The sequence below is a fragment of the Cheilinus undulatus genome, linkage group 6 (genome assembly GCF_018320785.1).
Source record: "Cheilinus undulatus linkage group 6, ASM1832078v1, whole genome shotgun sequence".
Taxonomy (NCBI): domain Eukaryota; kingdom Metazoa; phylum Chordata; class Actinopteri; order Labriformes; family Labridae; genus Cheilinus; species Cheilinus undulatus.
In genome coordinates, this window is record NC_054870.1 from 30458325 (window position 1) to 30481099 (window position 22775).

The following is a 22775-nucleotide window of genomic DNA, read 5'->3' on the forward strand; positions in this document are numbered from 1 at the left end:
CAGTATTAGTCTGTTTTCATGCTTGAGGACACAAATTTGATACTAAGATTTACTTTCCACATCAAACTTTTGCACTTTTTTCCCCTGTAGACTTACATGGGTCACTTATGAATTTGCAGACTGAAGGGCAGATTTGGCCTTATACTCTTTTCTTTTTACTGTTATGTATTCACCACCTTCACACATATACTCCTTTACCAAATACATGATTGCACCATCCAGATTAATTTTGCAGTTACCTGGAATTCCCATTAAACCTCATACTCCACATCCCATTTCAGTATCACCAATCTGCTTTCTTCCTTTGTTACTTTCCTTTTTGTTATGTCATACAGTGGATTTTCATTTCTTGTCCCTCCAAAATTGTTCTGCTTTTTTCTGAGATACTTGTTACCTGACTGAACCAAGAAAGACAATTTTAGAGAAAACCTTATGTCTTGATTTTTTTCCTGCCTTCTTGGATTTCTTGGACTCGTTTCTAGTTTGAAGCTTGCCAGCCCCACAATCCATTTTCTCTAAGCCTCCAGATTGCTACTTAGTCTTCTTGCAACCATCCATCTGGCTTGCCATGCCAGTCTTCACTTTAGCCACCAGGAACAGTCCTGCCTGAATCCATAAATGCTAAAAACCTGCCTGTTTGCAACCACCCTGCACTTTTTTTCATCTGTGCTGTTTTGCAAGCCTGCAGTCTGTGTCCCATATCAGCTTGTCCCCTAGATTGATCCTGCATCCCCTAAAGCAGCTCACCCTCTGCCCCCGTCCTGGTCCTGCATTCTGTGAAATCTGTTAAAGTCTTTTACTGTGTCCTGTGGAGCTCACAGAAGAAAAAAATGTCTTATGCCATTGTTAGCCTTGGTGACTCAGACATCCTTTCTGAGGCCTTTCTGAACTTTATGACCCCCAGTTGGCTAAACCTACTAAGTCCCACAACCACTGATGACACCCTGCCAGGCCCCAGGCGACATCCGCTGCTGTTACCCTACCATTGGCCTCCTGCTCAGATTTGGTGCCAGCCTCTTGCTAGGCACTCCTGTTGTTGGGCTTCTTAACCCTTCACTTACCTTTGGCATCAGTAATCAGAAGTTGCAAGGCCCCCATCCAAAGTTTTCATGCCTTTTTCAGTAACTCCCAAGGGGTAGTTAATTCTTTTGTCAGCCTATGTCACTAAACTTCAGTGAGGATCTTCCATTTTTGCAGGGCTTCAGATGGGTGTCTCCTTGGCCATTGAGTAAATACTCCAGTGCTGCCCTCTAGAGGAATTCTTCATTACAGCACTCAAGAGACTGATCCTCATTTATTGCTAATCCAGGGGGATCCAACTGATTTGCAAATCTCCAAACTGGTTGTACGTGCCTTATTTTTCTCAGTTTCTAAATAAACCTGGCCACCAGAGCAGTCCAGACAGTATCACATGCCTTTAGGTCATCCTCTAAAGCTGCTCCCTGTCTGCACATTCTTTTGGTTTCTCACCAAGAACGCTGGTTGTGAGGTCTACTGCTACTTTGTTCTACTTCTCCTCTGTGCAGATTTCATTGTCAGAGTGACATCCTCTTACACTATTCTAGTATAGTAATTGTATTGTAATTCTTGTTATGGGGAAAGACAACAAAAAAATGGAAGATTCAGCTCAGGTTGGCTCAAGTGTTAACTTTAAAAGAAAAGGTGATTTACTGAATAGCCCTTGTTAATTTAAATGAATTATATTTTTAACATGATGGGGTCTATATACTGTATATATTCCTCTGGGTTTGGTATAAGTGTCTGAAACAAAGCAAGACAATTTATCCTGAAACCTGTTGCACACATTTCACTGTTATTATGGTATATAAGCAGATCAACTCTTGCACTGTAGCAGTGTACCCTGGAGGAATAAAGAATATTTCCACTGAGCAACATCACACAGCAGACCAGCCTGTTATGGTGATAAAAACAGACCATAACAATAGACGAATAATGCAAAAAAAAAAACAAGCTGTAAAACAAATTCGGTCAAATCTGGGAGCATTTAGAAATGAACTTTGAGTTTCTTGAGTCATGCAATGTAAAACAGTCAGTTGCAGAATGACAGCTCAGGCCCGGGAGGAGTGGGGGTGTTTATGTATGAACATTTTTTAGTCTAAAATTAAACTAAAAACTATTGAAAGTGTGCTTTTAGTGCAAACTACACTATTGTGAACAATTGTGAAGCCATTTTCATGTGAAGCCATAAATCATTGACTCACTCTATAATAAATATAGTAATAAATTATCGCATTAGAAGAAAACAGTTGCTTGCTTCATAATGTAAAAAAGACACCAAATGTAACAACAGCATTTTGTTACATTATTGTTACATTATGAGCTATTGTTACATTATGCATTGTTGTTACATTATTAACCCTTACAGGTCATAATCTTGTGTATAAATCCTCAACTTTCTGCATCTAAGTGTAACATAATTGGATTGTTTTTACTTGGAATGTCATCCAAACTAAAATTCCATTTACACTACAATTGCTGGAAGTTAATTTTGGTGAAGTGGGGCTCCTACCAGGTCTCTCCTTCGTCACCTGTCAGAGCCAGCTACCATGTGTCCCTCTAGAGCACTTAACTGTCGCCATGTTTCCAAGACCACCAGCTAAATTAAGGCAGAGAGAAGCAGGGTACAAGTTAGAATCACCGCTTTAAAACAAGTACTGCTTTGAAGGATTTAAAAAAATATATATTATTCCTGATTGGTATTTTTGAGGGATTTTTTAACTATACCTCTTTGTGAAGCATGCTCTTTGAATGAAGGACTCGTGGGAACAGCAGATGCATCTAACAAATGACTTAGACGAAATGGGCGTAGTACTGACCAGGTAGAGTTCTGATGTGTTTTTTAGCTTTATAAAACTAAAAAAAGTCATTATTTCTTTTACATTAATTTTCCTTTAATGTTGCTCTATCTCAGTCTTGACATCGCCCACTTCTCCGTTATGTCTCTGTTTGTGCCAGAGTCAATAACAGCTGTAGAGTGACCTCCAGAGAACCTGTCAACACATCCCAAACAGTGAGCAGCATCCATGACAGAGAGGTCAACAGTACAAACAGTAACCATTCTTCCATGATACCAATCCAGAACAAAGGTAAGGGGTGAATTATTATGACTCTTTCCATCTTAAAAATTACTGCAAATACCAATTCACTACACTCTTTGTATTTCTTCCATTTATACACAGTATATGAGAAGGAAGAGGTGCTGATACCTTCTCTTCCAGAATCAGCCTGCATAGAACGAGGATATATCACCCCACAGCAGGTTTACAACCTGCTGAGTGCAGAAGATGGCCAGCCTGCCTTGTATGATCCCTACTATATGCTCATTCTGGACTGTCGCAGCCCAGAAAGGTGGGTAAAACCTATTGCTGTTTAGATACAAAAGCAGTGTCAAAAAAAGTCACAATACAAAACATCATTGACACATTAAGACAACACATGTACTTTGAAAAGCAACCCCACAGTAGCACAGGCCTTAGAAGTTATCAACATTGCCTTCATCACACATCCATGTTACAATCAACTTCCACATCTGCAGGTGTATTTTCAACCAAACACAACTGTGTGCCAAAGAGAGAGCATTGTTTCAATTGCACAAACATGGTGACAACTTTCAAAATGTTGCCACCATGTTTGTGCAATTGAGATAGGAATGCAGCAGTTTGCCTACAGTCTTTTGGTAGTTAAGAAGAGGCAAGAGATTACATAATATAGGGTCCCTAGTAAGTTTAATTATCATGACACCCTACTGTTAATTTCTGTTCCCATGTCTTTTTGGCTTTGCAGTAATGATGCATTTGTGAACATACCTTACTATTCAATTTCTGTTAGGTACAAAGACAGCCATGTGGTGACAGCGAGGGCTGCTGTGACGGTGATCCACCCTGAGCTGGGCTGTCTAATCAGCTGTATAGAGCTACAGAAGTACTCTATAATTCTGCTGTATGCAGAGGAAGGATGCAGCCCAGGTCAGCAGTACACTTCTAGTCTGCTTAGCATACCTTATGTTAGCTTTCTATTGCTCTATCATGCTGTCTAGATAAACAGAGTTCTTTATGTGTCTTTCATTTAGTTGGAAGTGCAAAGGCCAAGACAGACTCCCCAGACCTTCAGCGTTGTTTCTTCCAGCTCAGTGGTTTGGGAATGGATCCTGTCATCCTGCTGGGGGGATTCTCAGCCTTCTATACCCTCTATCCTTTCCTCTGCACACCACGTATGGTCCTGTTGGAACCTGAGCGCCACACCCTCACCATCTACCCCTCAGAGATCCTGGAAGGAGCTCTCTACCAGGGCTCTGCTGCCCAGGCCTCTGATTACCGCATCATCAAAAATCTCCACATCACACATGTGGTCAATGCCACAGCAAACAGCCCAGATGCTTTCCCCAACATGCTGTGCTACCTGAGGCTACGTCTGACTGATGATGCACAGCAGGACCTGGTGAAGGCACTGCCACTGGCATCCAGCTTCATAAACAAAGCCCTTAGGGCTGAGCCTGCCGGTCGTGTTTTGGTCCACTGCAGTATGGGTAGAAGTCGCAGCTCAGCTTTAACACTTGCCTTCCTCATGGAGCATCGATGCTGGTCATTGCTTCATGCCCTGCGCTGGTTGAAAGAGAGGAGGGCATGCACAGCACCCAACATAAACTTCCTGCAACAGCTGCTTACGTATGAGGAGCTGCTGTTTGGGAGCAGGCTCACCTCGTTGGAAGAAATCCGCCGATGACTTGAGTTTTCACACTGAGAATTTTTTTTCCTTTCTTTTTTTAACAGTTCACCTTCAGAAAAGTAAGCTAAGACTGTACAAACAGTTGGATTTTTTTTTTTTTTAAACTGAAACACTCTAGATAGGAGTATTTCCTACTTTTAATCTGCTGGTTCCACATTATTTCTTACACTATGCCTTATTAACAATATACATATATTTGTTTATAGCTGATAGAAATAGTTAATTAAGTTAAAAATTTTACATTAAAAGGTTAATGATTTCAATTTTACTCAGTGAGGTGATGATGTTTTGATATGCTGAGTCATGCCATGTGTTCAACACTATCCAAATGGAAAAGTATTTCAAAGCTGAATGGAGGTTTGCACATGACTGAGACATATTTAGTGTTTACATTGTCCATGTCAGAGATTAAGCTAGTTTGCATTTGTTTGTTTGGCATCTAATATAACATACTGCATCTCTCCCAACCACTTTCAGCCACAAACACTTTGCTCCACCCTTCTGAACTCAGTAGCATACAAGAGGAATTCCCTCCCTCCAGTCACAGTGTTTTTGTGGGCGGGATGAATTTTCTGGAATGTTGGAAAAGTAGGAAGAGGAGTCTGCAGGTGAAAAAGAGAGAAAATAGATGAGGTGGTAAAGTTGACAATGACAAAACATGCACAGATAGCAGCAACTGACGTTTAGTTAATGGGCGTAGGGGACTTAAAGCTGGCAAAGCTCTCCGTTAGTAAATTTATAGCCTGTGGTAAAACAGAAAGGAGGCAATTCAACATTGGGCCATGGAGGACAGTAACAGAAAGCACATATGAGTTGTACAATTCCGGCGTGTGTCACGTGAGTAAAGCTGGAAGTAACACACAATTTGATGCAATAAAACAGACTTTTAAGTCTGTCCCAAAATTGGGTCAAGAAAAGTATAGACACCTCCCCTTGCAATTTACAAACGACAGCCCCCAAAAGTCTGCAGTCTGAATGCATGTGAGAATCTGCACGTAGCCTTCAGACTTTCAGAAATCCAGCCCTTTACCACCAGATTGTCAGGAGCTCTGTGCCGATGCATCACTTATAGACGAACCACAGGACGTCGTGCTCACCTTTTTACCGTTGGCTGCGTCGGGTCTACGGCTTCAGTGGACGCCACGACTAGGGACACTTTTGCTTGAAGATGATTTCATTAAGGTAACGACTTAGTCCTACTTCATATCAAATGGGGGAAACGTACGGTGTCCCTCCGCGTATCCCCTCTGTAAAACTGTAGATATTAACTCTCTTTCTAACTGTATGGAATGTTTCCTGTAGTAACGGCTAAACACAGCCAGGGTCTGTTAAGCTAAACCAACGTTCCAAATTCTAGAAGAGTCAGGGAAACGTTAGCTAGCCATGCTAGCTACAGCAAGCTAACCTGGAAGAAAATTTGATTTTTTAAAATGATTTTCGGCTGCAGCAACGAATTAAACGTAACTAAATGTGTGCAGGAAAAGTATGCCTGGCAAAATTCTGTTAGCTCAAGTCGTATTGAATGAGCACGGACAACTACGTCTTAAGTTTTACTGGAGAAACTAACATGTTATGATTTTCCAGTACTGTGTGGCGTGGGATGCTGCTGTCTTATGCTTTTTTACATGCACTTAATAGCAGCCGTACATACACTCGTAATATTAAGTAAGAAACAAACAGTCATGTGTTTTGCAGTCAAATACGCTTAAATGCGTTAGTGACATATTATGCTAACTGCTGGTATATGCTAATATGGCCCGACTCCGTATTTGCGAGGTTATTCTCTCTTTGGTTAACATTTACATGTTTGTTAAACAAGCAGCACGATTAGCTTTCCAGATATTAACCCCCTGACTGCTATCAATGAGATAACAGGGGTTATTACTCGAGTTACAGCAGGTAAAAATTCAGACTCCATGGGGCACTGTACAGTCTACACATGAGCTTCCCCGGCGGGGAGGGGCGAAGACGTGGCAGTCCTCTTCCATCCACATCCTGTGTTATCTGACTCCTCTGCTTCAATCCCTGTTAAACTTGGAAAAGACAGTCGGGATGTAGGCGAAGAAGATACTAGAACAAACTGTAGACAGAGAGGAGTGGCCTTCTATCTATTTCACTTCACAGTAGGTATATCAAGATAGAAAATAATCAATTGCATTCTCAATATATACCAATAATACTCACATTTTAGAGGGTCAAAACTATGACAATGAAACTGTTTATTAATCCAGTACGTTTTGACAAATTTGAGATAATTGAATGCCTTTGGTATAAAATTAGCTTCTAATGCTATTCAGTGCAGCAAAGTTTCAATGTTATTAGAGAGTAGTAATAAACCACCCAATGATATTGGTATAGGTTTGAATAAATAATGCTCTCATGTTTCACTATACCTCCAAATGTTTATGACAGTACACCACTTGGGCTATTTTTCAGTCTCTTTGGCTTGTTGAGTTAAATCCAAAGAACAACTTTTCTTTATGCACTCATTTAGAGGTGTATTCTTCTGACAAAGCAGTTAAGCTCTGCCTCCAAGCGGAAATACCCCACTTCTTGCCAGTATTTCTGTTGCTTTTGTTCCTTTTCACTACCAAATTAAAATTCCACAACTGAAAGTAACTGTCTGAGTTCTGATCTTAGTCATTCAAGCCTAAGTAGGGCAGCATAAAAAACAAAAACATAGAAAAGAAAATGTAAATCTTTGCTAAGTGATATACTTTGTTATATCCTTTTTTGCCATTCACAGTACTCTGATGAGTACTGACATGTCGCTAAAGGGAAAAGTATTAATATCCTTATAAAAAAGAATGTTCTGTATATTGTTGTTTTCAAATGCATGAGGAAAAATAAGGCAAATGTCTTGCAAAAACAGTTTTATATAATCTGTTTGAACAAACTGCATTAAAGCTGTGTGGTAAATAAATGTGATGTGATGTGCCCCTGTATTTCATGCATGCATGTATGCACAAAGCACTCTCACTTACTCTCACTTTCATGTGCAGTTTGACACATGAACCTAAATTATAACTGTTACACTAACAGCTTTAATCTTTGCGTTACAATTCTACATCATTATGACAAGGAGGAACAGTCACTGTCTCCCTGTCATTATAATAATTACATTGTACTCACGTTGAGCTAGGAAATCAAAATAGCAGAGGCATATTTATAGTATAGACTAAATACCAACCCAGGTTCTGGGGACACCGCAGTGACAGCTATGGATAATGATAATTTGTACTTTTCCTTGCTGATTAAACAGAACGAAACTTTCATTTGAGTCAAATGTAATGAAATTCTTGTTCAATTTAATAAGCAAAGCTTTTCAGATTTAATTTTACTTTTCTCTGCCGTCTGCTGCTGACTTTAATTAAAATGTCATATTAAGTTGCTCTTTTACTTTGAAGGATTGCTCTGGTTGCGGTGTCAGAACCTGTCGGAGCATGCCAACAACTTCCAGTGAAAGGAATTACTAATCTGTACCCGTGAGAAGTTCTTGCATGACCTTTACTTTGACACCAGGTTATGGTTTTTGCTAAACAAGCATGGAGATGTGCATAAGTGGTTATGTTTATTTGTTTGTGTCCAAGTTTGTATGTTTGTCGTTTTTGCTTCAAGTACTTTTAATTGTATTTTTTTTTTGGCTGATATACTGTCTATGACCTCAAAAGCAGGGTATTTTTCATGTTAGACCTGAGAACCAAACAATACTTTGCTTTACTTTAGAAATGCTCTTAAAAAAGGGGCTACAAATATTTGACCCCAAACTAAGCCTCCATATCAAAATGAAGATTATAGTGTTTTTGGCTTCATATTTATGGATTTTTATGTTTGAACCATAGAGATTGTTGCCAGAGTTTATGATCAACTCACCTCTGCCTCTACTAAAAAAAAAGGACTGCTCTGATTGTTTCCTCTGTGAAGATAAAGATATATATTTAGTATATCATGACACTCAGTGATAATCTTAGCAATAATTATAGCAAAGTATTCCCACTTAAGTTCGTACAGACCCACATATTTTGGTCGTAGGAGTTTGGCAGTCTGGGATTCTGTTGGAATGACTACTTTCCAGCACCTTCCTCCAAGTCTATTCACATTCACTTTAAAAACATTTTACTGCAATGTGCAATACAGGTGTTACTTTAGAGCAAGGTTCAACTTTGGGTATACTTTCAGTATTTTTGTCTTCATTGTAAACAGGATTTCTCAAAATATACCTATGGACTACATTTTTAATTGTCTGTACACAGATGTGCACACCTTTCTTTGTCCTGAACATATCTTCCTGTCTGTGTTCTCTTAACATTGCTGTCTTTCTGGGTAGAATAACCACAGGTCCACTCCTCACATGCCACAGGCTCTATGTAGTCATGACCGTGCCAAATCCAAAAGCCAGACCGGACACAGTTACAGCCACCACAGACTTATATTTGGCTTTGTGTGGTGGCTGCAAGGCTCTTCTCATGAAAGAATTAACACAGTTCTCTGAGTTTTTAGGTCATGGCTTTGACTTATCTTTTGCTTTATCTTTACATTTAGAAAACTGCCTATGCCCCACTTACTCCAGACAATCCTCAGGCCTTGTTTACAATTTCTGTTTCTGTTCAACTGTTCAGGGCATGTCTGAAGGTTATTTTCTGTCTTTAGTTGTGCAAAAATAGATTTTGGTTTAAGTTGAAGCAGCAAAAGAGGAAGTAAAGGAAGACAGCAGTTTGATGTATCAAGTAGGTTTAGGACAACAGCTGTTCTCTTGGTGCATATGAAAGTCTTAAACCTTTGATTCGGCTTACTAGTAGGGAGCTCAAATAATCCAGAGAGTAGGTGACTGAAACATCGTTCCTTTCAAGTGGTGCTAGAGTTTAGCAGCTTCAAATTTTATGAATCAGAGATTAGTCAGATTTTGTGTTAGAGATGAGTGTCTAGTAGACTTCCAAAAGAATTTATGTATAATGCTCTCACTCTTTCCCCAGGATGGAGCTACCATTTTGGTGTTTATTATTGCTAAGCTGCCTACAGTCGCTTTCTGCCCACAATGACTTCTTCACCTCTATAGGTAAAAAAATCAAGCAAGTAGTTGTAACGTTTGATGATTTGTGTGTTTTTGTTCCTTTTTCATGCTTTACCACACATAAAATCATAGAATTGTATAAGATTATAGTACCCTGAACTGAAGAGTAATGCATTGTTATATATCACAGTAATATTGATGGGGAGTATTTCTGATTATTTCCACAGGTCAGATGACAGACCTGTTATACACAGAAAAAGACCTGGTCACCTCTCTGAAAGATTACATCAAAGCAGAGGAGAACAAGCTTGAGCAGGTCAAACGGTAAGTTTATGCACAAAACATGATACCTTTGTATCAACACAACATCTCTTCAACTATAACTATCTTAAACAATTATTGACTGATCTCCAAACTCTGTGTATTACCTGAAATGCTTGAACCTTGGTCAGTGAGCAAGTACAGGAGTTCTTGGCTTCCAACTCTATTTTGTCTAGTTTTCAGGAAAAAAAAACATTGTACTACAAGCAGTCATGAGAGTTACAGAAAAGATTTTCTTGAGCCTTACCTTTTTTATAGACTTCCACAAGGCCTTAGATACTGTTGATGACAGCTTCTTATTAGCTTGTCTCAGAGCCACCAGGCTTTCAGATCATGCTGTTGGGTGATAGGCTTACCAGTAGAATGTGGGCTGTTCAGTTAAACCTCTGACATACTAGAAATTCACAAAGGGTAACTCAAGGTTCAGCCCTAGGGCCACTTTTATTTACCTTCTTTGTTAACAGCCTTGGACAGAATATTACAAAGTATTATTTTGTATTTATGCTGATGACACTGTGAGTTACTGTCGTCTGTCTTTAGCTGCACAAGCTTTTGCCGTTTCTTCTTCTTCTTTTGCAGTGACTTTGTATAAGATCAGTTTTGTTAGCTGCAACATGTTTTGAATACAGATAAAACTAAACTCATGCACTTACCTAGTTTTAGAAAGATCAAAAAGAGCATTTCCTGAGAAGTTTGTTACAAAAGACTGTTGTGAAATTGAATTGGTATCTTTTTTTTAATTCTCTGTTTCTACTTGTAGGACTTACTGGGCTTTACTTTATTTTATTGGATTTTGGCAAATAGGCAAGGAGAGTCTACCTTTTTATCTGTACTTGATTATGGTTATGAACATGAATGCTTCTGCTCGAAGTCTTTATCTGCTGGACAGTGTGTCATGGTGCAGTGGGATTAGTCACTAATTGTGGATTTCTCACTGTTGTACTTTATATTCTTTACTAAACTGGACTGCTTTAAGTACAAGCTGGCTTGCACATCGGTATATCTTCTGACCATTCTGTGTAAGATTCTGGACTACTTCTCTGTCAGTCTTGAAGGACAGAATAGACATTCTTTGTTTCTTTGAGGCTGTGCAGTTTGTTGTTCTCAAAGTGTATCTGAACTGGGAAAGATTGCTTTTAGGTTTTCTGCACCTTTAGTGATTGCAACTGATCTAACTCTTTGTCACTGATTTTTAGTTGGGCTGATAAGTTGGACTCACTGTCGGCCACTGCCATACAGGACCCCGAGGGCTTCCTGGGACACCCTGTTAATGCCTTCAAACTGATGAAGAGGCTGAACACAGAGTGGGGCGACCTGGAGAGTCTTGTGCTGAGTGACACCACTGATGGTATGGATAAAGGGAACGTTTCTGAAATAAGAATTTATTACTAACTCCTTATGCTCATTACATGTATTATACATGCATGATTTTCCAAATGCTGCAGTGCTACATTTTTGCAAAGTTACAGTAATTTTTTGTAGGGCTGGACAATTTCTTGAGATTTTAAGTTCTATTGATATATTTCTATATGAGATATGACACGGGACAATATCATTTTATTGATATAATTAGTTTTATGTTAAAATACTTAAACGCGAGTTGCCATTTCGCCTACTTCTCTTGACTCTGTGTTGCTCTTTGTCCTTCCCCACCTCCCTCCCCCTCCGAAACTTCACGAAACTCATTGCCCCCCCCTGGTTTCGTCTTCTTCTACGCCGTCTTTTCTTCCTGATCGCCGTTTGTTTGTGACAGCAGCACCCCTAACGGGCATATATTTCCTGTTTTGTGAGCTTAACACAGAGAGGCATATTTGTTACATTGCCCATATCAATTTACATTGTTTATTAAAACAAAATATTTGAATGTTCAGGACTCAGGGGCTGTTCACAAGAGAAAGTACTTTTAATAGAAAGAACTACCAATCTCAGAGAAAAGCTACTTTGTCAGATGTAGTAAATGTTATTTGTATTTTTTATGTTCTCTTTCTACTTTTTGCGTATTTGCACAGCTATATGTATTTTGTTTTGAAGAGAAGAAATGTACTTTATATAACTACTTATTACTTTACTTGACTTATTACTCTAATAATTTACTTTATTTCTTGATTTAATTTATTTAATCCTTCGTTCATTTATATACAGGTAGTTTCTTTTCATATAATTAATGTACGTGTCCACCTATGAAACTGATGCAATAAAAGACAGTATTCAGTTCATGTGGATTCAACTCAAAACTGAATCTGTTTTTATTCCGTCTTCATGGACAAATATATCAAGATATATATCGAATATCGAGATTTAGCTAAAATATATCAAGATATACATCTTGGTCATTATCGCCCAGCCCAAATTTTTTGTAGAGTTAGTATTCATGCTTGCACTTTTATTGGATTTGAGGATAGTAATGCCACAAGGCTGTATTATGGAGAGTAATGATGAAAATGAATGCAAATTTTTCAATTACATGTTGACATTGATTGCTTCCAAGGTTCAATACTACTGCCCTGTGATGCACTGATTTCTGGACTGCCTTATTATTGCTGTAGAAGAGTATGGTTTTTGGGTGATTGCCACAGACGGTTATCTATTCAAATAAGGCTGTTTTTTCCAACATGGTTATAAAAACATTTAGGCTCTAATTTTTTCACCTCAAAATAAGTCACTGAAGCCATCTCTCCAACCATTAGTTGAGTTTTTATTTTTGCTTGTCTTTCTTACAACACAGTTTTCTCACTCATTCTATTTTTCCATCTCCCTCAGTATTTATTTCCAACCTGACCATCCAGAGACAGCACTTCCCAACAGATGAGGACCAGACCGGAGCAGCTAAAGCTCTCCTACGGTTACAAGACACATATAAACTAGATGCCAACACAATCTCTACAGGAGACCTACCTGGTAAAAGCCTTTAGTTTGTTAGCACTCTACCTGGCACATGTTTTGCCTCTTTAAATGCTTTTTTTGATGTGCTATACAAGCGTCAGTAAATTTTGACACGTAGGGATAAAGTTTGTCAATTACGAAGAATATTCTCCTTACCAGGTGTGAAACACAAGAGCCGTATGACAGTGGAAGACTGTTATGAGCTGGGGAAAATCGCCTATTCTGATGTAGACTACTACCACACGGAGCTGTGGATGGCCCAGGCTCTGAGGCAGCTTGACGAGGGAGAGGAGTCGACATTGGACAAGGTGACAGTGCTTGACTACCTGAGCTATGCCATCTACCAACAGGGGGAGATAGAACGAGCACTGGAGTACACCAAAAGGCTACTTGAGCTGGGTGAGTCACTTGATATTATGATTTTGTTGTTATTGTGAGAGGCATATTTTTCCTATGAAGTGATATTAAAACTTTTAAGTCTTTAGTTAGTGTGCTTTATTTTGTGGGGTTTTTTTGTCTTCTGTATTTGAACTATGCACAGTCACCTGGCTGTCTTTTGTTGAATCAAATGACACTGTAGAAATTAACAAAATAAAGCTATATTGCAACCTTTTGGCCAGTATTTCCAAAGCACACAAATATAAGCTATATGATCTGTTAGTACAGTTTCACTGCAACACCTTTGGATACTTTTCCTATTTAGAGCCTATGTGTTGTTGTTACCTCCTACAGTCAGATACTGGTCAGATTATAACCCTATTGGAAGTTGATCGGGAGGTTTTTGTTGCAGTAGTATCATAGATAAAATAAAAAAGCCTTTTTCAAGAGATGTAAACAGACTTTCTTGGTAGACCTATTATTAATCTCTGCCCAGACTGCTGTGCCAATTTTACTTCTATCATCTGTTAATGCAATAATTAAATCAGCCCATGAATTTAGCAGTCCTGTTTATACGTCTTGTTAAATATAGAATTGCATCAAGTTGTCAGCACAGTTATTTTGATTGCAGGGATCTGATATTCTTAGGTGAGATTTCTGCCATCATTGCTGTTTTTAATCACCACTGTCATTTCTCTGTGCCTGTCATTGATCCCCTTTGCAGATCCAGAACACCAGCGTGCCAAGGGCAACCTGAAGTACTTTGAGTTCCAGTTGGAGAAGCAGAAAAAAGCTGAGGAGGAGTCAGGTCAAATGCAAAAGGAGCGAGGGAAAAGGGAAACAACCGAAAAGGTGAAGAAGCCAAAAAAGAAGGCCAGCTTTAGTCTCATCCCAGAAAGGAAGAAGTACGAGATGCTTTGTCGAGGCGAAGGCATCAAAATGGTGGGAAAGACAAAGAACAAATCTCAATTTCTAGCTTTATTTTTTAAACCAATTTGAATTCTCATACTTTTCTTCTGTCTTTACCAGACACCCCGCAGACAGAGCCGGCTCTTCTGTCGATATTATGACAACAACCACAACCCCCATTATGTGTTGGCACCTGTCAAACAGCAAGATGAGTGGGACCGCCCCTACATCGTCCGCTACCTTGACATCATCTCTGACAAAGAAATCGAGAAGGTTAAGCAACTGGCAAAGCCACGAGTAAGTGACTGTAATTTGAGAACTCCCATGATGCATGTGTGAAGCTACAGTATTAATTTTACAGTTAACTGTGGTTATTTTTTGAGCCTGAAAAGTTTCTAGCATCCAGTTTAGGGGGGCTTAGGGTCAAAGCTGTGGGGCTGGTTGATGTGATGCTGCTAGTCATGCAAGCACACAGACACACACATTTTTTATGTGTGTGTACCACTGTGTGTGTAAATCATATCCCTGGCTTCACAGCTACGCAGGGCCACCATCTCTAACCCCATCACTGGAGTGCTGGAGACAGCTTCATACCGGATCAGCAAAAGGTAAGGCGTGGACTGGAGCCGCCCAGAATAGATGACGCAGAAGAGAAGTGAGAGGGAGACAGTGAGATTTTCTTCTCCTTTCTCCCTCCATGACTCATCCCATTTATCCTCTGTATCCCCACCCATCTGCATCACTAAATTTCTTCGCCTTTAAAAATAAGAGACTCCTGAGCTGAAGCGTACAATATTTTATAAACGTGTGGATCTTTGTTATTGTTGGGGACCTCTGTTTATACAGAGGCATTGTCTTTAACAAAATTGTTATAAAAAAATCAAAGAAAAGGCAAGGTTATTGAATACTGAGAGGAAAGTGGTCTCGATTCCATAAAAGTTTCTGAGGGCTTAGTTGATATGTCTCTGCTCAGGAGTCTGCCACAGAAAGGTAACACAAGAAAGTACAGGAGGGGAAAATGTGTTACTTTTTCTACTAGTTGAAATTAACATAGTTGCTTTTATGGCCCAGAAAGTGTATCAGAGGCACATATTTCCTCCCAGTTGGTTTTCAGGTGTAAGAAATCTGTCTCTAAAATTGCCTCATGAAACACATCCTGGGCCTTTCTTCTTCAGAATATAATTGACAACTAGTGACCAGATCTGCCTCTCTTCTCTCTCCCTCTTTCCTTCTCTGCTTTCCATGTGTCTGTTTGTGTGTGCCACATTCCTTCTTCCTATTAATCGTCTCTTCCTCAACCTTGGTGTCCTTCCGCTGTGGAAAACTACTGTAGTTAAGGCGAGCAACGGTGCATGACCCCCAAACTGGGAAACTTACCACGGCCCAGTACAGAGTCTCCAAGAGGTAAGGGGTCACAGGTCACCGGGAGTAGCCACGATATCTTCCCCTCAGTTTCAATCCATCACTTCAGCTTTATCTCTGTACCTTAAAATGAAATCCCTGCAAGTGGTAAATACTATGGGAGAAAGGAAGATATTTAGCTGCACCTGGAAAACTAACACTAGAGGAGGTTTGAATTTAGCCTAACTTAAAACTCAGGTAGACTGAGTTTAAACAGTTGTTGCTTTTCGGTGTAGCTGAATATTGTTTGTCTTTTAATTTACCCAGTGTGTTAGTAATTTCCATGGATCTGCACTGTTGTAGAAAGCCTTGTTTTTCTCCCAGCCACCCTTCCTGGGCTATTTCATATCAAAAGAGTCAAGTCTGTGTTACCAAATGCGCTTTCCAGGAATGACTTTGCATCATGTTCTCATATGGGCTCATCACAGCTGCTGTTGCTCTTTTCTGCTTCTTTAACCTCCAAATCAGCACGAGAAACTGCGAAATCTCTTCCCTGAGTGTGCCCTCATTATATAAAACATACTAAAATATTTCTTGCCAAGTGGTGGAATAACTGTCCCACTTGGATGGATACACTGTTGTAAATTTAACATACAACCCAAACTAAAAATAGCAGGCCAAGGAGGCCACCAAACCCCCTAAATTTCTTTGGTTTAACTGGTCTTGGTAATTAATGTTTGGGTGAGTGTGCACATTGGTGTAAGGGTGTGGTTTCTCTTTGATGTTTTTGTGTGCCTACGTGTGAGCTAGCATGTATTTCCAACTGGTAGAGTGAAGGAATGGTTAGACATAAGGTTCTAATCGGACAAGTTTGAACTCACTCTGAACTGATTTGAAGATACAAGAAAAAAATTTGCTGGCTCACATTTGGTCCAGTGATCCTTCCTAAATTGGACTTACTATCAACACAGACTCTTGAGAAAGAAGCAATGAATCATCCCACTGTCTCTGTCATACATACATAACAAGTAAATCTGCAGAACCTTTTTAGAGAAAAAACCTTGAAGACAGTGGAGGAAGAGTTATTCCCATCGGCATTGTGAACTTGGAAATTCTCCAAATTTAAGACTGTGTTGAAAGCAACTCCCTTTGTGATCGTCTTTTGTATCATTTCTAACTTTATATAAAATTGTCTCCAGTTGTATAATTAATTGCATTGACAGTTTTTATGTGGATTGTGTGGTCTACTAGGGTGTTTGCCAGACAAAATTCAGTTTAAACTCTGTGATGTGGGAAGTACAGCTTTAGCTGTGTTATTGTGTTTTAAAGTCCACTGAGAGAATTTGTTTCTAGCAACTGGTTTGTAAGCCTTTTTTCTTGGCTGGGGTGTGGGAGTGAGTATGAAAGACAGGTAGTGTGATAAATGTTCTGAAGTGCACATGTAGTTTGAAATCTGAACAACCCTGTACCCTGAGCTGATTGGAGATTCTGGATCTCAGGCCACTGTCCTTTTGTGTCTTGGTCTTCATACCTCTACTTCCCCTCTTATTTCCTGCATGTCATGCCAAACTTGACTTCCTTTTTGGCCCCTTTTTTCCCAGGCTTTTTATTGCAAGTTTCTGCATGACAACTCTGTTGCCAGTTTTCCAACAGGTCTTTACTGCCATCTAGTGGCCAAGCATGTGAATCAGCATTATCTTCTTTATCATCTTGTCTCAATTGTATTGCTTTCCCTCCGTTTTTATAGCGCTTGGTTGACTGGCTATGAAGATCCAATGATTGATAGGATCAACCAGAGAATTGAAGATCTCACAGGGCTGGAAATAGACACAGCAGAAGAGCTGCAGGTAAAGAGTCGCTCATTTGTTGAAAGCATTCAATTGATTCACCCTCTTGATTTTTTTTTCTTTTTTTTTTTTCAAAATTGATTTATTTTGTCAGAATCATCATAGTTAAAAGAAATAGCATTTCAACAAACCCCTGCTGCTCAAAAAGCTTCTGTGTTTTCACCTTTGGAAAATCAGTTTCATACAGTTATGACACTGGCATCTGATTATTTCTTTTTTTTTTTTTTTTTTTTTTTTAGGTTGCAAATTATGGTGTTGGAGGTCAATATGAGCCTCATTTCGACTTTGGAAGAGTAAGATGTTTAGTGATTTATATATATAATTCTGCATAATATAGTTGTGTAATTATGAATAGTATAACCTGATGTTCTCTCCACAGAAAGATGAACCAGATGCCTTTAAAGAGTTGGGCACTGGGAACCGCATAGCCACATGGCTCTTCTATGTGAGTAAACTCTTTCTGAATACTGGTATTGTTCCTAATGTGGCAAAATTGAAATTGCATGATGAAAACAATAAAGGAAAAAAAAACAAAACAATTTAGCCCTAGCTCTATCAGCATGAGAAACGGAACAAAGCTTAGCAGTAGCAGCAGCAAAACAGGAAATGATTCAACATGCTCACTGTGTCAGTGGCACCCAGGCTTAAGTATTTATTTGTTTTTCTCATTTCACATGTAGTCAGTCAGATTATGTTGTACGCAAGACATTTGGTGAGACTGTGGAGAATGAAAAGCCAGAGGGGAAGACACACCCTGCCATGGAGTCAAAGTATTACACTTTTTGATTAATTAATTTGATTAGTTATCAGTAAAAAAAAAAATAGGATAGTGTTAATCAGCCAAATGCCAAATAATACCCCAGTCAAATAATAGGTCGACCCCTAGTTATGAACTTGAACTTCTTAAACCTGGCCAAAGCATACAATAGTAGAGTCTTTAAATATCCTTATGATTGCTCACAGTGTTGTCAGTCATTGTTTGAAACAGAGTATAGTTTTAAACGTTTCCTGAGAACTCATGATAAGTTTTTTGCTGTGGAATTGCTGGAGCCTATAAGCAGGAATTTTAAGATATGAAGTTATTGGTGGAATGAGTAGGCCCAGTTCAACAAAAAAAAAAAAATGTTTGAAATTTAGGAAAGTTTCTTGTTTATAAAAAAAAGTAAAGTAAAGTTCAGATTGATTTTATAAATGTTCAGTTTGACTTTAGTAAAATATGAATCATGCATTCTTAACGCAAGTTAATGTTTTCATTTGTTAATTTACTTATTATTATTTTCTTCTTATTATTTGTACGTTTTGGGATGTGTTCAGCTTTATGAGAAAGGATTACCCGTTTTTCTCAGATAGACAACATCAGGTTCAGATTGGTATTTGTACCCGTTTGTGGATTTGTTTTGCAACTGGTGACGCAGTGGCATCTATAATGACAAACAATTCACAAAACAGGTGTAACATAAAACAAAACATGGCTTGATTTGAATCAGAATAGCTTACTTGGAAGACTATAGATCTTTTGTATCTGGTACCACAATGTCTGTCCTGCCCCATCCCAGATGGAAACGAGGCATGCTGCTTACTGGATGCTGGTGCTTAATAAATACACCTGTCCTGAAATACCCCTTTGCAATTTGGGTAGTGCACAATTTGTAAAAAGAAAGCTTAGAAAGATTGAAATGTCATTGTTAAATACCTCAAACCTTTTAAGCATAAAAAACCGCTTTCCATAGCAACATTTCAGTAGCGCTGAATCAGCCAATGCTAGAAAACACCGGTGAATGTCTTTTTGTGCAGTATTCATAAAATACGTTATTAATGGGCACATTTTCGAAATTTAATGAAAAACTAAACAAAGAGGTATTCATGTGGTCTGGACATCTGTCAAGGCAGCAGTCTTCCCCATGATTGTGTAGCCTACTGACCCAGACTGAGAGACCATTTAAAGGCTCAGGAAACCTTTGCAGGTGTTTTGAGTTAATTAGCTGATTGAGGTGTGACGCCATGGTTTTCCAATATTGAACTTTTTCACAATATTCTCATTTTCTGAGACTGAATTTTGGGTTTTCATTTTCTGTAAGCCATAATCATCAGCATTTCAAGATATAAAGGCTTTAAATATTTAAGTCTATGTGTAATGAGTCGATATAATACATGGGTTTCACTTTCTGAAATGAGGGACAAAGAATATTTAACGTTTTCATGATATTCTAAATTTTTGAGATGTACCTGTACAAGTTCATCTGGGCTGTTGCTTCAGTGAGTGTTATTCAGTTTGAATCAGGGCTATTTGGATTTGGCCTTAATATGTTTTTATAAATATGTTTTCAAATGTTGTTTTCTGTTTGTTTTTACTTGTCACTGCCTTACACTAGATGCAGTGTGCAGGATTTAGAGCTGTTACTTGTCATTTAATAATGGAAACACTGGGAAATGAACTCTGTCACTGTATGTCAGTAACCATACATTTGGTTGCCTTGGTTTTGCGCAGGGAGACACCCCGCTATTACACACCCAAGACCATCTGTCATTTAGTAGTTCAGACTTTTTTAACCAGTGTGCAGAAATCTTGGCTGTCATAAAAGTAACATCTCTGTTAGTGCAGGACCTGCTGTGATGATGCAAGACAGGGATGTCATGAAGTAAAACCATTTCATAATGATGCACAGAGGCTGAACTTTTCTTCCCTCTCTGTGCTGTAGATGAGTGATGTAGCAGCTGGAGGAGCAACAGTATTCCCAGATGTTGGTGCAGCAGTGTGGCCACAAAAGGTAACATCTTATCTTGAACTATATATAAAACATTATTACAGACTGTAGCAAGGCCTGAATTGTTTAAATTGTTTAGTCATCCTAACGTGGTAGGGAACTCCCAGTTGCTCTTGTTTGTTGTGGTACAGACTTGGATATTAATTAGGAGGAAAATAAAATGTGTTTATGCCTCTTGGTGAGTAGTATAATGAATTAGTTGACACATTAAATACCCAAACATAACAGTCCTCTTGTGAGCAGCATTTTTCTGTAAGAAAAAATGCACTATGTACGAAAAGAATTACTTATGTCTGGTCTTGTCATAAAAGTTCAGTTTCTAAAATAACCAGAAACACCTCAGGGTCTTGAGGGAATACGTTGCAAACTGAAGCAGAATTTCTTACATCTCTGGCAATTATGGAGAGTTTGAAGTACAGCTAACATCTGTTGCCTGTTGTGTGTGTTTCAGGGCACTGCAGTGTTCTGGTACAATTTGTTTGCCAGCGGGGAGGGAGACTACAGCACTAGACATGCAGCTTGTCCAGTGTTGGTTGGCAACAAGTGGGGTGAGCTTCTGTTTGCCGGTTTTACTATAAAAACATCCTGAGTACGAGCACAGACTAATTGCTGAGGAAGATGATGATTTGAAAGTAACATAATAAGCTAGAGTTGTTAAAAAGTCTAATAAGAAAAGTAGACATTCACACTGAATATAAAGAAATAAAAAGAGTGTTTTGTGGTTATATTTATCATCTTTCTCCTGCCTGTAGTATCAAACAAATGGATCCATGAACGAGGCCAGGAGTGGCGGCGACCTTGTGGCTTAAATGAAACCGAATGATATGAAAAGGAAGCCTCTTCAGCAACTTTCGTGCTCCTCTCTCACCTTCCTTGTGAACTCTACACACAACCACAGAACACTGCTGCACACATACAGATACAGGGAGTTCAAATGGCTCTCTCCCACTCCACAGAGACCTTTCTTGTTTTTTGACCCCAGCTGTTACACCCAGACTTTGTTTTGGTTAATGTCAAGCCCCTTGACAGTATTAGCATTGCTGTGACTACAGATAACATGTTCTGAAGTTTGCTTGTTGGTTTTGAGAGACACTTGTGTCCTTCTCGCACTCCCATGTGTCTTTTTTGCACTCTGTATGAACTCAAACTCTGTGGTGACATTATCCTTCACTATTGTCTCTAGGCATCAGTTTGCTCCTCATCAATTTGCAGTGCAGTTTAAAGGTACAGCTCACATTGTTAAGGGGCCTTCTATCATTTCATGACTGGAGCACCTGGCTTGTGGTTTTAGACAACATTTTAGGATTACTTTGACCTTTTTTTTGACATTTCAGACCATAGATGAGGAAAAAAAAGCATCAGCTTCAATAGTTTATTTTTTGCCAACTGGCTTATTTTCCAAGGGAAATTTTCCTGCATGTGTCGATACATGACAGGTTCACTGACTTTCTGTTTTCCTTATTTCATGTGGTATTTATCTTTTTTTAAGTAACTATCTTTCAAAAAAAAAAAAAAAAAGTCAGTGCTCTGTGGAAAGAATGAAAGGGCTCAGTACACAAATAAGTAAGATGTACTCTGCAAAATGTGGCATATCTGACACAAAACACTTTCAGTACAAACTCTAGGTTTATAAATCATGTTCTTTGCTGGTCTGCCTTAATACCATTGTATTAGTTTTAACTTAAATATTGGCAATATGACATTTTGTAATGGCACTCTAACATCTTGATACAGACACCATCATGGAAAAAGTTTATTTTGCATAGAAACTATTGTCTTTTACAGTTTTCATCAGCTCATTGCATTGTACAGATGTTACACTGCCAACACTCTATCTAGGCAATAGTGCTTGTCTAAATTCTTATCAATAATATCAAATGGCTCAAATTTAAAGCCACTTTCATCCTATAAGTCCAGATAAAAATCTTTTTTAAGATATAAAAGCAAAAATTGAAATGAAATATCTGCCAATGGGATAAGAATTTATTTATTGAAATGAGACGTACTAATTTAGCAAGGCATCTCATTTCTGGACACTAAATGTGGGAATTTTGTTTGCCCCATTGGCAGATTTTTTTTTAACTATTAACTGTGCAGATCTTATCTTTTGCTTTTTACCTCATCCAATAAGATTTTAAGCTGAGCTTGCCAGGTGAAAGTGGCTTATTTTAAGCATTAAAAGACATTTTTACAAAGTAGACATACTTGCTTATGTTTTATTTTCAGTGTTTTATGTACCTGAATAACCATGAACTGTCACTAAACAAGCAAGACGAGCAACTAAAGAACAACAGTATTTGGACAGTAAGTGATGTGAAAGTGACTGAGCACACCAAATAGAGTCCTGACAGATTTTAATGCCTTTTTATTTTTTTTATTCTGGGGTTGGCTTGCGGTTTTCAGTGAAAGAATTTATGAGTTTTCCAAGGAAGGAACTTTATTTATATTTCCCAAGCAAAGATTGTGTTGTTTTAAATGAAAGTCTGCAATTTTCTACAATAAAGACTGTTATATTGATCTCAAGTTAATATTTTGTCTTGTAGTAGTATGTGAGAGAGTGACGTGTCTGTGATG

At 38.7% G+C, this 22775-nt stretch overlaps 2 protein-coding genes across 4 annotated transcripts; both read left to right on the forward strand.

The window, feature by feature from the left end:
- Positions 1-2820: 2820 nt before the first annotated feature.
- On the forward strand, positions 2821-4743 carry LOC121510771 (serine/threonine/tyrosine-interacting-like protein 1). Its single transcript, XM_041788989.1, has 5 exons — positions 2821-2840; positions 2977-3107; positions 3201-3369; positions 3850-3986; positions 4091-4743. Exons 1-5 carry the CDS (start codon positions 2821-2823, stop codon positions 4741-4743), a joined length of 1110 nt encoding a protein of 369 aa, XP_041644923.1.
- A 965-nt stretch (positions 4744-5708) lies between these two features.
- Positions 5709-22729, forward strand: p4ha1b (prolyl 4-hydroxylase, alpha polypeptide I b). Of its 3 annotated transcripts, none has more exons than XM_041789416.1 (15): positions 5709-5928; positions 9720-9802; positions 9985-10081; positions 11275-11426; positions 12839-12976; positions 13121-13360; positions 14064-14281; positions 14369-14545; positions 14786-14856; positions 17337-17436; positions 17676-17729; positions 17816-17881; positions 20136-20204; positions 20653-20749; positions 20954-22729. In XM_041789416.1, the coding sequence occupies exons 1-15, from the start codon at positions 5915-5917 to the stop codon at positions 21022-21024; spliced, it is 1647 nt and encodes a 548-aa protein (XP_041645350.1). In that variant the 5' UTR covers positions 5709-5914; the 3' UTR covers positions 21025-22729. The 3 variants fall into 3 exon arrangements, with proteins under 3 accessions (XP_041645350.1, XP_041645351.1, XP_041645352.1); XM_041789417.1 differs by lacking the exon at positions 14786-14856 and adding an exon at positions 15582-15652; XM_041789418.1 differs by lacking the exon at positions 5709-5928 and adding an exon at positions 6339-6869.
- The last annotated feature ends 46 nt before the right edge of the window (positions 22730-22775 follow it).

Bases quoted from the DNA above. Each gene is read 5' to 3' on its own strand.
- LOC121510771 (XM_041788989.1), top strand. From the start codon at position 2,821: ATGGGCGTAGTACTGACCAG. The intron at 2,841-2,976 runs GTAGAGTTCTGA...TGTTTGTGCCAG, and splicing joins ATGGGCGTAGTACTGACCAG to AGTCAATAACAGCTGTAGAG. The intron at 3,370-3,849 runs GTGGGTAAAACC...AATTTCTGTTAG, and splicing joins GACTGTCGCAGCCCAGAAAG to GTACAAAGACAGCCATGTGG.
- p4ha1b (XM_041789416.1), top strand. The intron at 14,857-17,336 runs GTAAGGCGTGGA...CCGTTTTTATAG, and splicing joins TCATACCGGATCAGCAAAAG to CGCTTGGTTGACTGGCTATG. The intron at 17,882-20,135 runs GTGAGTAAACTC...TCTGTGCTGTAG, and splicing joins TAGCCACATGGCTCTTCTAT to ATGAGTGATGTAGCAGCTGG.